This window comes from Macaca fascicularis, chromosome 7 (genome assembly GCF_037993035.2).
Source record: "Macaca fascicularis isolate 582-1 chromosome 7, T2T-MFA8v1.1".
NCBI classification, from domain to species: Eukaryota; Metazoa; Chordata; class Mammalia; order Primates; family Cercopithecidae; genus Macaca; species Macaca fascicularis.
This window is the reverse complement of record NC_088381.1, coordinates 33,532,826-33,547,535: the sequence shown is the minus strand read 5'-3', so window position 1 is coordinate 33,547,535 and position 14,710 is coordinate 33,532,826. Positions and strand designations below refer to the sequence as shown.

At 34.9% G+C, this 14,710-nt stretch overlaps 1 protein-coding gene across 19 annotated transcripts in view; it reads right to left on the bottom strand.

The window, feature by feature from the left end:
- Positions 1–14,710, bottom strand: part of TCF12 (transcription factor 12) — a 375,367-nt gene that overhangs the window by 200,788 nt on the left and 159,869 nt on the right. For all 19 annotated transcript variants that reach the window (XM_045397269.3, XM_045397270.3, XM_073995877.1 and 16 more), the window contains one exon: positions 1,229–1,331. In XM_045397269.3, coding sequence (XP_045253204.2) covers positions 1,229–1,331 — 103 coding nt within the window. The remainder of the gene's footprint in view (positions 1–1,228; positions 1,332–14,710) is intronic.

The following is a 14,710-nucleotide window of genomic DNA, read 5'->3' as shown; positions in this document are numbered from 1 at the left end:
ATACCGTGATTTTCAACACAAGTTTCATTGCTGATTAGATTTTTTTCACTCTTCTGTCATACTCTAATAGTTCTTCTGGCTTCAAACTGTCAACCACCTTAGGCAAAATCCACACTAGACGATCAGACTCTGTCTCCTCAACACTACAGAGAATAAAGGAAACAAAGACTGTGCAAAGCAAATCATTTTACAGAAATTGCAGACCACCAGGATTTGGGATTTGGGTAATCTACTTAGATTAGTATGGCTGTGTCTTAAAAGGATGATTCTAAGATCACAATATAGGTCATGTCCTTAAGAAATAAAATAAGTAATGAAATCAATGTCTATTACACAAACTTTCAATATTTATATGATGCCAATAACTGGTAAAACAGTTATAACTGGTAAAACAGATGAAAGTTTTTGTAATATGCTCAGCCCCAGCATACGCAAGAAAAAAATGTCATAAAACATACAGATTATTTTCAATCAGGGTTTGCAAAAAGGTAAAATATTTACACATTTAAAAAACGGTATTCAAACTGAAAAAAAACACGCTTGGGTTTATAATTTTAGACTGAACAACTTTAAACTTTCATTTGAGACAGAGAAGGAGAAAGGAAAGGAGGGGTGTTTTGCAGAGCATGATTAACCACAAAGGCTTTGCCAAAACATAAAAATCAGGTTTAGATGGTAATTCATACCCTTCTTGAAAGTGCAACTTCACTTCTTCAAACCAAAACTTTTAAAAAGTCCTAGTATGAAGCCAAGTGCTTAAAACAATGCTGCAATATCTAAATGTACTATGTTTTAATCAAATTGTGCCAGGAGAAATACTGTCCAATGCAAGTAAAATCTGCCTAAAATCACTGCTATGTTATATTTTTAATTACAACATAATACTACTGTTAAGAGAAATAGTAACATCACAAATGCCCCTAAAACAATACTTCTCTGCCCCAGAACACATGTAATGCTTGAGGTCACAAAGACATTCTCAAAACTGACAATCAAAACACTGCCACTTCCTTTTTTGACACCAAAACAATAATGCTTTAAGAGAAGACTCCAAATTTTCTGGACGTTTGATCCTCAAGCTGTGCTGAACAAGAAAAGCCCTAAATGCCGCTAGAAACTCAAGAACTTTCTTCTAGATACTTACCTGTCCCTCCTGGACAAAGGGATAAAAAATGTCTCTGACCAAAGAAGCTTTGAGAAGACTACTTGCAGAGAATTACCAACTTACCCATCAGATTTGAGTTCATGAAAGGTGTTGGGGACAAGCCTTCATGGGCTCCTAATCGACTGTCGTTCAAGTGATCACTGTAATGAGGGCTGTCTGTAAAACCCTAGGGGGAAAAAAGATCAGAGTATTAAAGAGATTATTTGGCAGTCCCGCTAATTGAGCATAATGACACTCACCTAATTAATATACAGACTTACTTACACATGGTCATCTCTAACCAAGTTTCTTGTTCATTATTTGAAAAGCTAACAGCAGAAGTGCTTCTTTTATTCCTTTTAAGATGTTAATGTCAAAAAACATTTTCCCAATGATCGTAAAGCAAAGTGGGTTTCTATAAATAAACACTAACCATGAGCACCAATGTTTTCAAAGTATCAGCTTTTCTGATGGGATGGGGAGCTATAAGAATTCTGTAAATTATTACTAAAATTACCTCTAAGATTACTTTACATCCAAAGGGAAGTACAATGGAAAATTTTTTTTAAAAAATGAATTAAGAAAATATATTTCTCAATTGTAATAAATTAGGGAAATGCTTATCTTTATCCTCCTATTCAATCCCTTCCTCCAGACCCTAAAAATAAAGGGTTAGGCAATTACAAGTTTGACTTAAAATACTAAAACTAATCCACAATCAATATGCTAGAAATGAATCCTTTCCCAAATGGCAAATATTCAACAAAAAAGGTCTATTTATACTCATTTTAATACTACTGTAGTATAACAATATATATTCCTACAGAAACCGAGCCATGTAAAAAGGAAAACAATTATTAAAAATAGCTGATTTAAATTATTAAGAAAGAAATTACAAACACCATAAAAACAATAAAGTTAATGTTACTTTTCACAGTAGCTGTTATTACATTTCTCCTTATAGTTGAAAACATACTTTTTTTAAAGCAAAGGGGAAAAAAGGTAAAATTTACAAACAAAAACAAGTGTTACAAAATTACTATGTAATGAAACCTGGACTGGTTCTCAGACTTTTACACACTCTTAAGTACAGCATCTCTTCCAAAATCATATTGTTTCTAAAGAAGGCTTTGAACTCTATTAATTAAAACTGCAGGTCATATATATCTCTGCCAATTTAAAACCGACATGGTAAAAACCAAACAAATGTATAAGAAGCCCAAGTAAGAGACAAAACTACGCTGGCTCACAGAAACCAGAAACCATCCAGAATCCCCTGGGACTAAAAAAAATCATGAATCACTGAACATTTATCATTACCCAGACTGCAGGCTACCATTTAAGAGGACATTAGTGCGACTGGAACAGGCCTCACTATCTTTGCAGGCATGCTGTCAGTTCAATGAAAGGGCTAGGAATAGAGGGCTAAATAACTGTCAAATCATTACAAAGTTGCTTATAGATGCATGTCACAACTCCTTCTGCTGTTCTGTTTTAAAACTAATCTTCTGGGAGTGCTAACTCCCAAATAAATCTTTGTTTCATTTTTACATACTTTAGAATTACTGATAGACATGTGATAGATAGACATTCAAGAAGAATCTGGGTGACATTCACAACTTATGACCACAAGTGTTCTCTGGTAACCACAACTGTAAGTCCTGCCTGATACAGCCACATTTAGTAGACCCTATATATGAAATAGGATGGCTCTTAGCTAACGTCACCCCATAGAGTTTACCTTTTTTTTCTTTTTTGGAGACAGGGCCTTGCTCTGTTGCCCAGGCTGGAGTGCGGTGGCGTGATCACTGCTGACTAGCCTCAACCTCCCGGGCTCAAGTGATCCTCCCACCTCAGCCTCCCAGGAGTAGCTGGAACTATAGTAGTGCACCACCACACCCAACTAATTTTTAAAAAAAATTTAAGAGATGAGGTCTCACTATGTTACCCAGGCTGGTCTCAAACTCTTGGGCTCAAGAGATCCTCCAGCCTTGGCCTCCCAAAGCGCTGGAATTACAGGCCTGAGCCACCACGCCTGGCCCATAGAATTTGCTTTTACTACTTAAAATGAATACTAAGTGACAAATCACTATCTCACATACATCTGGATGTTCTCTCTGCCACCCTTCCCACTGTCATTCTTAGGCACACAAAGGAAGGCATCAAAACCTATAAACATACTCACTTAAATATTGTTTGTCATCCTAAAACAATACTACTCTAGAAAAATGCCAATTAAAATGTGCTTGCGGAACAGCTACATTGTTCACACTACATTTGAATGCTAAAGGAGAATGAAAGAGTAATTTTGCATTCTCCCAGTTCTCCTCATTCTTGAACAACAAAAAGTAAAAACACTGCAGTTTTTTTAAAAAAAATTATTTCCTAAAGCACCACTATATAAATATATCTAAGTTTGAAATATATTTATGGTGTCGCTAAATGACTACACATAATTTATTAACTTTGTAAATTACACGTAGTGTCTTTTACCCTGCTAACCTAACCTTTTTGCTGTTCCCACTGCTAATGACCGGGATTGTCATAGTGCACCAGAAAATAGGAGTCTATAAATTTTTTTCCTCAAATACAAGCAAGAGTTGGACATGAATCCTCAATATGTACTTATTGGGATTATATGCATATACTATTAATCCACATATCAAGTATCAGTAAGGCATAATTTCTCTCATTTAAGGATAAAAATTAGATATTTCCCCCAACACCTTAGAGGTTCAATTTAGCAAAAGCAACTTTGTTTAAAAGTCACTGTCCAAGAGACAAGAAGGGAATAATAGTTCTTCATCTACAGGTGCAAACTGATGCTGGGAGAAGGAACAATAGACTTGCAAAATGTTTGTCACAGTTTTACATTACATACAACTGTATACCAAAACTTCACTTCAAGGACTGGGGGTAGTTTACTGTTTGGGATTATTCCTGTCATTCCTTTCACACAGTAGTAGTAATACCCACCCAGAGTATAACTTTTGGTGAAACAAGGTGAATAGTTATGAGATAATTCACAAATATTTAAATAAGATTATCACAAGTCATATGTTTAAAATCGGTTCTAGAAATGTACAACTATTAGCATGTCATTGTATCATCTAGTTGACTGATACCTACAGCAGTGCTTTGCAGACTTCAATGTTCTTATCAAACAAGTAGAGATCTTGCTAAAATGCAGATTAACATGCATAAGGTCTTGGGGGTGGGACTTGAGATTCTGAATTTCTAACAAATAGGTGATGCTGATGCTGCTGGCCTACAGACTACACTTCTAGTAGCAATAACTTAGACAACTTGGAATAAAGATCTCTTTGATAAACACAGAATAAAAAGGTCTAGAAAGGTGACAGCCAGGCACCCCCCACTGAAACCATATTAAAACACCAGAAGTTTCCAGATAAGTATAAATTAGGCAGAAACCCCACAGTTTAAAGAGAAAAAAAAAAAAACTACAGCAATTAGAATAGCAAAATGTTTTTATGTATGTATTCATCCATGTAGTTTTAAAAGTAGAAGGTAGCTTAGCTATCAAATAGAGTCCCAATGAAAGAAATAGGTTAGTTGACTAGGAGTTTAAACTTCTTCTCGAATACCAATAAGCATGGTTGCTCACAGAGCAAAAGGGAAAAATATCATAAACCAGAGCACTCACAGGGCTGACAGAATAGAAGACAACAAAGCAAAATAATGTAGTAACTTCCAACAGGCTGGAGAACACAGGTTGAAGGTAAATGGCCTAAGGGAGTGGTTGCAGTGACAAGAAAAGAACAAAAACCAAGCAAGCAATGGTTAAGTTGGAGCTGGAGTGGATCAACCAATGGGACTGGTAAATGAATGCTATTTCAATTTTAAAATATAAAGGAAGTAAATCAGTGAGATCATTAAATATACAACTATTATGCTGCATATTCTAAATTGATAGAAAGTTACTATGCTAACAAAACGGGTCAAACATGGCTCCCAGGACTCTTAATTAAGATCTTCAATTCTATTAATAGCCACTAAGGTAAATGAGATTTTTTAAATACATGAGATGATATACATCATGAAGGACAGAGCAATACTATCAGAATTATCTATTACACCAGCCTTTTAGCCACAATATGCTATTGAACACAAAAATATTTCCAAATACAGCCTAAACAATCACTGTTCCCATCTTATAAAAATGGAAAGCACTCGTTATTAATAATTGATAAAATCAGTTGATGCATGGAAAGATTACAAAAACCATTAATTTCTATACTTAATGTCTAAAATTTAGTTGGTAAATCTTAAATAATTCCATCTATGAATGCATAATACTTCACAAAAGCTTTGATACTACAAAATGTGGTCTATAAAGATTTCATACTTTTCTCTATGTTCATTTCCTGATACAGGAACTTAGAAATGTTAATCTCTGCTACAGTATGACAACAGACCTGAAGTGATCAAAGCAGCTTCCATATTTAAACTAAACAGCACATAATCAAAAAAAAATTTTTTTTTGAGACACGGTCTTGCTGTTGCTTAGGCTGGAATGTAGTGGCATGATCACAGCTCAACGTAGCCTCAATCTCCTGGACTCAAGCAATCCTCCCACTTCAGCCTCCTGAGTAACTGGGACTACAGGCACACACCATTACAGGCACACACCACCATGTCCAGCCAATATTTTTATTTCTTGTAGAGATGGGGTCTCCTCTGTCGCCAAGGCTAGTCTTGAATTCCTGGGCTCAATAGAACCTCCCATTTTGGCCTCCCAAAATGTGGGCAATCAAATCTTTTGTTGTATCCAAGGTGGGGGGGGGGGGGAGGGAGGGGGGAGAGAGAGCGAACACATCTAGTATTATTTATATAATAGTACTCTTATCTGGTTTCCCACTTCAAAAATACAAGAATTTTTTTCTTTTGGTTAATTTTTAAAATGGCTCATTTAAATAATTTATCTCATCTAATTTTATAGAGTATCATCACCAGAGGATCTTTCCCAGTTCAGAATACACTTACAGTTTTACAAACATATGTTGTTATTTCTTTGTATGAAAATCAGTTTAAAAAAAGAAACCACTGTTTTTAAAATTCTACTAAAAAAAAAATCTTCAATTCTTTTCAATGGCTTTTTTTATGCAAGGGAGGAAAAGATGCTCTTTGAATAAAGATTACTTTCTCAGGAAAGCTTTCCCTGACCCTAACAAGACCAAATTAGGTGAGCTTATTCTGTGCTCCCACAGCAGTGAGCATTCCATCATTGCATGGCTCCTACTTATTAAAACTGTCTATGTAATTATCCATTTAAATTAAATCATAATTATCTGTTATAATTACACAGCATAGTGTAGTGGATAAATGTGAAATTTTTGGAGCCAGACTGGAAGGTAATTCCATCTTTGGTACATACAAGCTGTGTGGCATGGGGCATATTAAAACTTTCTTAGCTCAGTTTCCTTATCTGTAAAAATGTAGATGATGGTAATAATAATACCTTCGCTTCACAGGTTGTTACAAAAGGACTAAATGAGTTAATATATGTAGCACTTGGAAAAGTTCCTGGCACATAGTAAGCACATAATAAATGTTAGCCATTATTATTATTATTATTATCATCATCATCATTATCCGAGTTACAGACTATGTCTTACAAATTCTGAGAGTACAGGGACCCTATGTTTTTTTCTTTTTCCCCCAACAATGACATCCTCAAAATGATGCCTGCCACATACATAGCAGATGCTGAATAAATGACAATGACAAAGGGATAGGAGGAGGTTTTAGCTGCTAAATCTTTAAAATGCTGCTGAGTTTTCGATATTATATATGTCCAATCAGTTTCTCCATAGACCTCATGGTAACTATCAGAAAGAAAGGTGGTAAGAAACTAGCTTATCTAACCGGATTGAACAAGTACCCACAGGTTTCTGGTATTCAAAGAGTTATAAGATTTCCCACGAATTACTGAAATCTTATAGCCTCTAAGTGGACAAAAGCCAGCAGAATCAGCCAAAACCCATAAGCCATCAGAAAGCTCTGGACAAGGCCTGGATATAAATGAGTGTTTATGCTTCGAAGTGAAATACTAATAAAATGGAAAGTTAAAAAAGAAAGAATAAATGCAGTTTCAAAGAGAGAAAAGTGCTCTTACTGTACTTCTGTACTTATCCGATGATAAATTGCCAACATTAATGTCTAGATAAATAACGTTATACTTCGTAAAACAAATCCTTGAATGTGACTGTCTCTCAGTTAAACACAACTATGAAAAACTCAAGTGGGTTGACTTGATCACAACAGTCTCTTACCTGAGACTGGGAATTATGTCTCTAGTTATCACTCGACTCTCACAACGGACAAGCACACTAATGGGCATGCAGTAGGTGACTAATAAAATCTGTTAATGTAATGAATGAATGAAAAATAAACACTACCTCAGTTAATGAATCAGGTCTACATCTGAAAAAGCTACTTAATAGTATTTTAAGATTCTGATATCCTTTAACAGGTCAATACTAATATATAATAAAATTTCTTAACAGGGAGATGGATTCTGTCATCCAGGTCCATAAATTTCTACAGGGCAAGAACTTTTTATTCCTCTTCATAATCCCAAAAGAGACTAGCACAGAATTTTGTGTGTAATGAAGTGCTTAAATTTTTGTTGAGAGGATGAATAATCTCTTCAGGTAACATTTTATGCATGAATGCTAAGTAGTTTTATAGAATTACTCTAATCCAAGGAAGAGCGAGCCTTGAATTGGCCTAGGTAGAAGGAAGAGGAGAATCAAAAACTTTTAGAAATAGAAAGAATATTCAGAAAATATGATGGATACATGAGATGCTGCTTAGCACAAGGGCCAGTATTTTTACCTGTCCTTAAAAACTGTACTATAAAGTGTGATATATCTAAACATTTTTTGGAAACAGTTTATTCTAATGTATTGACTCTATACCCATAAAAGGTTTACTGAAAGATTACATTCACATTAATATACAATTTTATAATATACATTTATAATATACAATATACAATTTTCTCCCTTTGAAGTATTCTTCTGTGAAATACCAGATAATATTTTTTAAAAGCTAGTCTTTCGCAGATAGTTTGAGAAGCACTAATGTACATCCTCAGTACTAAAAATGTGGTCCTTAAAACTGACTTTTTGGCAAATTCTGGGAGTTTGTTGAAATGCAGAAGCTCTGGCAGAATCCTAGGCCTAGTGAATCCAGAATCTGCATCTTAACAAGATTTACAGGAGATTTATAAACAAAATGAAGTTTTGCAAGAACTGGTTTATATTATCCTGTAAGCCACAGGGTCTGGTACACCGTAAAACAGTATTAGCCCTATTATTTCTTTTTCTAGTACCACTAGCACTACATCAAATCTTAAAGAGCTCACATTGTAAAACCACAATTCCACTGTCATGTTCATAAATCTGCCTATCACATACTATATACAACTAGTAAAATTAAGAGTTAAAATATTACTGTCCCCCTCCCAAGAAAATCTCACCTTTTACATAATTTAAAGCTTTTATCTTCTACTACTATAAATAAATGGTATTATCACTGAGCATGTAACTGCTCAGTAAATATTTTTATTATTTCCTGATATTTGTAAAATCAGTTAAAATAAATCAAACATAAGGTACAATATAATTTTATTAAAACCCATGCTTAAGAAGTAACAACTAATTGCAAGAAGAGAGAACATCAGCCAACGAGCAAAACCATGTTCTTACATTCAGAGGATAATATATTTTAAAGTAACTTTAAAATACCAATCCCATATGTTGAATGTTTATTTTATAACAACAGGCTGGAAAAATAGGAACAAAAAAATACATCATAATGCTTAACTTCTATAAAAATTTACAGAGCTGGTGCGGTCGCTCACACCTGTAATCTCAATACTTTGGGAAGCCAAGGTGGGAGGATCACTTCAGCCCAGGTGTTCGAGACCAGCCTGGGCAACACAGCGAGACTCTGGTGCTACAAAATACAAGAAAATTAACCAGATATGGTAGAATACGCCTATAGTCCCAGCTACTTGGAAGGTTGTGGTAGAAGAATCCCTTGAGCCCAGGAGTTGGGGGCTGCAGTGAGCCAATATCACGTAACTGCATTCCAGCCTGGGCAACAGAGCCAGAGCTCTTCTCAAAAAATTTTTAAAAATTAAAAACAAATAAAGTTTACAGAAAGAAGACTAGAAAATTAATTATAAAAAGTATTAATATTTTTTCATTTAATTTGCCTATATTTTCCAAAAATTCCTAAAACAATCATTTATTTTTCTAAAAGATATATTATTTCTCAGTTTTTCCTTTAACATGATTAAAATAACATATACCCATTGCAGAAAATAGAGAATGTACAGAAATAGCATCAACTAAGCAGGAAAAAAATCTCTCATTTTACCTCCACTGAAATGCAAACGTCAACAAAATATGACATATTTTCTTTCAATTTTTAAATGTTTCTAAACTAGTCCAGACATATTAAAATGTACATAATAAAAAGCCATGTGCCCACGACTCAACAAATAGAACATTACCAGTATAGTTTAAACCCCTATGTAATTATAATTCCCATTAGAAGCAAACACTATCCTAAATTTATCATTTTCACACATTACTTAATACTTTCATTACATATATTATCTAAATGATATATAGCATCATTTTGCATGTTTCTACATAGTATCTTTTTTTCTTTATTCAGTTAACATTCAATATATAAGACTGATGTATGTTGACAATGTGTAGCACTGGTATATACATGTCAGTCCTATATAATATTCTACTTACAAACATACCACAATTTATCCAGTTCCCTATTGACATTCAGCTTGCCTCCAATTTGTCCCTATTACAAATAAGGTTGTTATAAACATTTTAGGAGTATGTCTCCTTGAACGAATTTATATGAAAGTTTCTCTTGGGATCAATTATCTAAATGTGAAATTACTGGTTTGCAGGGTATGCTCGTGTTCAAATTTACCAGATACTGCCAAACTGTTCTCTAGAATAGAAATATATTATCATTTGGGGGAAAGTCTCATATCTCTTGCTGCATCATGAAAGCCCCAAACTTATGAAAGGTGGCTTTCAAAATCCCCTTGTAAGTTGTATGTAATTTGTGACACACTTCCCAAACGATAAAAAGCAAAGCAATCATGATTACATTTCCTTATCAGTTCACTTAACCCTTAGTGTAGCTACATTCTTATCTGAAATAGTTTGGCTTGGGTCCAAAGGCAGTCCTTTTCCATAAAAAATGTTCAAGGCACATTTGTTAAATGAGTTAATCTTTGCTAGCCTCCTCAGTTCATCTTAAGTTTCTATAAATAAAGTTGCATACATTACTCCAGGCACCAATAGATTAAAATCTGCAAGAAATACCATATATTTTTAGTTTGTCACTGGTATCCTATCTTGATAGCCAGTGTTGTGTGGACTGTTAAGAGTCATGGCAACAAGGTTGGCTGCTCCTGATTTTTAGATTCTGACCCATGGCCATAATAATACATAGTTCATGATTAAAATAGTACTGCATTATCTTGGTAGGAACCATTAAGACAGTACTTTTGAATTCTGTTACTAGTCAGGGAAGTTGACCATGAGCCATTTATTTATACTGCCTCTTCCTACCCCATGACTAAAGCCAATCATCTTTAAGGGTAAGTTCCAATTCAAAGTAAAATAGGGAAACAATGTTTCTTTAAAAACTGGCTCACGTATGTGCTAAATCCCTGGCCTAGATTCATTTCCTTGAAGGTGAAAGTAGATAAGCCACAGCTGATAGATCAGTGGTTCCTTCCAGGAATATATTACCAAACCTTCACTCATCCTCCCTAATTTGAGGTTTTGTGTAACAGTATTAACCATAATAGCATGGGCCAGGTGCAGCGGCTTTTGCCTACAATCTCAGCACTTTGGGAGCTGAGGCTGGTGGATCACTTGAGGTCAGGAATTCGAGACCAGCCTGGCCAACATGGTGAAACCGTGTCTCTACTAAAAATACAGAAAACAAACAAAACATTAGCCGGGTGTAGCGGCATGTGCTTATAGTCCTAGGTACTTGGGAGGCTGAGGTAGGAGAATCACTTGAACCCAGGAGGTGGAGACTGCAGTGAGCTGAGATCGCGCCACTGCACTCCAGCGTGGGTGACAGAGTGAGGCTACATCTAAAAAATAATAACTATTATAATAAAAAAAAATAATAGTATGAGCATACATTTGGCGATACCATTTGCCAGAACTTAGGCTAAAGGCTTTATTCATTTAATCTTTACAACACTATGAACTAGTCACTATTATTCCCATTCCACCGATGAGGCAAGAGGCACAGAAAATTTACACAGCTCACCCAAAGTCTAACAGTAAATAGTAGGATGGGGATTTGAATCCAGGCTGTCTGTCCAGAGCCCACCATGCAATGTTGCCTTTCTAGTAATAACTGCTCCTCCCTACAACTATTGTGAATTGAACGGCTCAATGATAGGCTGAAGCCATACAAAATGAATAAATCTGTTCAAACAGTAATTCATAAGTGATAAAGGAATGAAAGTAGGAAAATGCAACAACAAAACAAACAAAAACAAAAACAAAAAAATTTTAACTACCCAGTTTGGCAAATGGTGCTCACAATAGTGGAGACAGTCATAAGAGCTTTAGTGAGCTGTTTGGACTGGGGGACTCTGATGAAGCCACAAACAAAATGGGAAATGGAAAAACCTCCGCTGCTAAGTGGACATCTACTGCAGACATTTTTATCTACCGCAGAACTTTTCTCTTGCCCAAGGTGGGAATAGGTACAGTAGTCTTCTGGGATGCTAAGATAATTACCATGGAAAATGTAAACAGAGGCATCAAAAAACTTAGAGGCAAATTTCTACAGCATCAGAGCCAGTAGTCGAGTACTCTTATGTTAGATAAAGTTTATGATAATGATTTGGCAATTATAGTTAAGAATTAATATTCATTAATAATTAAATGGGAAAGGCTATGTAACTCTGTTCTAATAAAAGGCATCCGAATGGCCTAGTTGTAATGCACTGACAACTGCAGAAAAGGAAATTATTCACATAGATACAAAATCTTTAGGGTCAGGGCCCTAAATCCAACATCAATTGAATGCTCAACAAGAGAAACAGCATGATAGGGGGCACTAGTCTTCCTTAGGGACTCTGATTTGTTGCAGCACTGAAGCTTCCCAGAAATAGCAACTGAATGCAAAAAGGCTTGTTAAGAGACAGACCTGTTATCCCCTTCCCCAATTCCTAGACCTCTGAAATCAACAGTGATTATCTGGCTAAAGGACACAGGTGTCATGTGAATATTCCAACAAAGAACGGGCAATGAAGGAAGTCTTCATATCTATTTAACACCAAAAGCAGACAGTACCCCTGCTTTCAGATGTACAGTATACAGTTTCTCTTGCAAAGTGTTCAGCAGTTGAAATGCTAGAACTCCCTTTGAAAAACAGAAAGGTTTCACTATCAAGTTATGAGAGGTAGGTGTAACCGTGAGTATATAACATATACAAAACCTAACTTTTAGAGATAATCTTTAAATGATAAATTAGCTTCTTAAAACTAAAATATAATCCTGTCAGTAGAGACTTGTATTTTCAATGAGCAGCTTAGTGAAATAACTCAACAGGTTTTTCTTGGATGTGGAATAATTCCTCATTTTTAACTTTTGTAATTTTTCAATTTGAAAGAGCATCTAAATTATTTTTTAAGAAAGTTACTGTTTTAATTTGAGAAAGCATTTTTAAAACGATCTTTAAGTCTCCTTAAATATCCCAAAATCACAGCTTCAGAATCTGTGAGTCTTCCTATTAGTATGTTAATACTTTATAGATTTATTTAAAGAAAATATCTCTTCAGGTTAGCCCTTATAAATACAAAGAATACAGGAAATAAATTCTAAATACACTGTCCTCCCATTTCCATAGCACTTTTGTAACTAAAGAACATTTTACTTATTTCTGCATGGTTGTCAGTCTCCTTTCACTGAAAAAAATCAGTAAATAAAGGCATTTCCTTCTCTAATGACGTTAGAGAACAAGGCTGAGGAACAACCGCCAGGGGCTACTCATTTCCCAGTTTGAGAAACATCTACTAGAATTGAATAAAATCACACAGCGGAGGGATTTTGTGGTTATTTGTGCGTCCAGATATACTGACTCGTATCTTACCTCAATTGATCTACTCAAACTATGTGAATTTATAAAAAATGAAAGCAGAAAAAGAACTACTGTTCCACTCCATCCCTACTCTACCAAAAAGCATTGATTTGTATCTTGGAGTAAGCATGAGATGTGGAAGTGCCAGCAATTCACATGGATTTTTTAATGCTTCTCAGTGGAAGCATCTCCATCCATGGCCATGATTCTAGTGTGAAAAGTAATATTCTTCATATAACATGGTATGAAAACACAAGTCAGCAACTTCATCTAGTACACAATCGAAGAAATAACTATCTGACCCATTACCAGAGAAAAACTCTATTCTGATGTGTGTATGTAAACTGTGAAGCAAGTTTAAGTGGCATTACTTTATTGGAATAGTTCCAGCTAATACATGTAATTAAAAGTAAAAAGCAGTTATTTCCTAAAAAGTAAAATTACACTTGAATTCAGACATTTAGTCCAAATTGATTCTGCTTTACTATATTTGCACCCAATGCAAACTTTTCACATACTTACAAAAATATGAGTTAATTACATTTGCACAAAATATAAAATTTTCAGATACTTACATAGAAGACCAGCATTCCTTTCATAACAGGTCACAGTATTACCTTTCTTTTCTTATACCCTTCCTAGGAATATTAAAGCTAATTGTGACACAAACTGAATTGTCCATGTGATCAAATATGAAGGTTTTCATCAGCAGCAATAACTGAAATGAATTTCCTGTCTGCTTTGAGTTCTAATATTTTTAATGCATACTGTCAATCTCTATCCTAAATGCCAGGTGTGTTTTTTGATACTTCATCTTCTCGTCTTACCTTCTCTCGATTTTTAGCCCCCATTTTCTCCTTCATTACTCATCTTATTTTTTTACCTATCTCTTCATATATGTCAATCTACTTATTAATGAAATTAAAGAAATTAAAATATGTATATGGAAGAGTGACAATGCCTATGTATATATGTGTAGTATTGCCTGTAATATATTAGGCATTGTGCCAGATGATAGGATGCAAGAATAACTAAAAGTCTTTGCCTTCCAAGAGCTTACAGTCACAAGAAAAGAGAGACATTATCTGAAAATATTTTAATAAACTGAATAACCTTTTCATGAGGTCTGGGCCTGACAAGCATGTACCACATTACAGCTTCCAAGGTTTGATTACTACAATTGGACTCCCTAGTAGTCTAGGGGGCAGGATGATAATAAACGGTAAAAATTTAAATGAAGTACAAACCAGTCTGCCAAATTACAAGTTAAACTTGCTGGGTTTTGTATGAAGAGTTTAGAAGATGCTGATACACCAGCATAGCTTCAAATGGGAGCACCAAAAGCAGAACAAATACTGTTAGGCAGGCAGAAGTCACATTAAG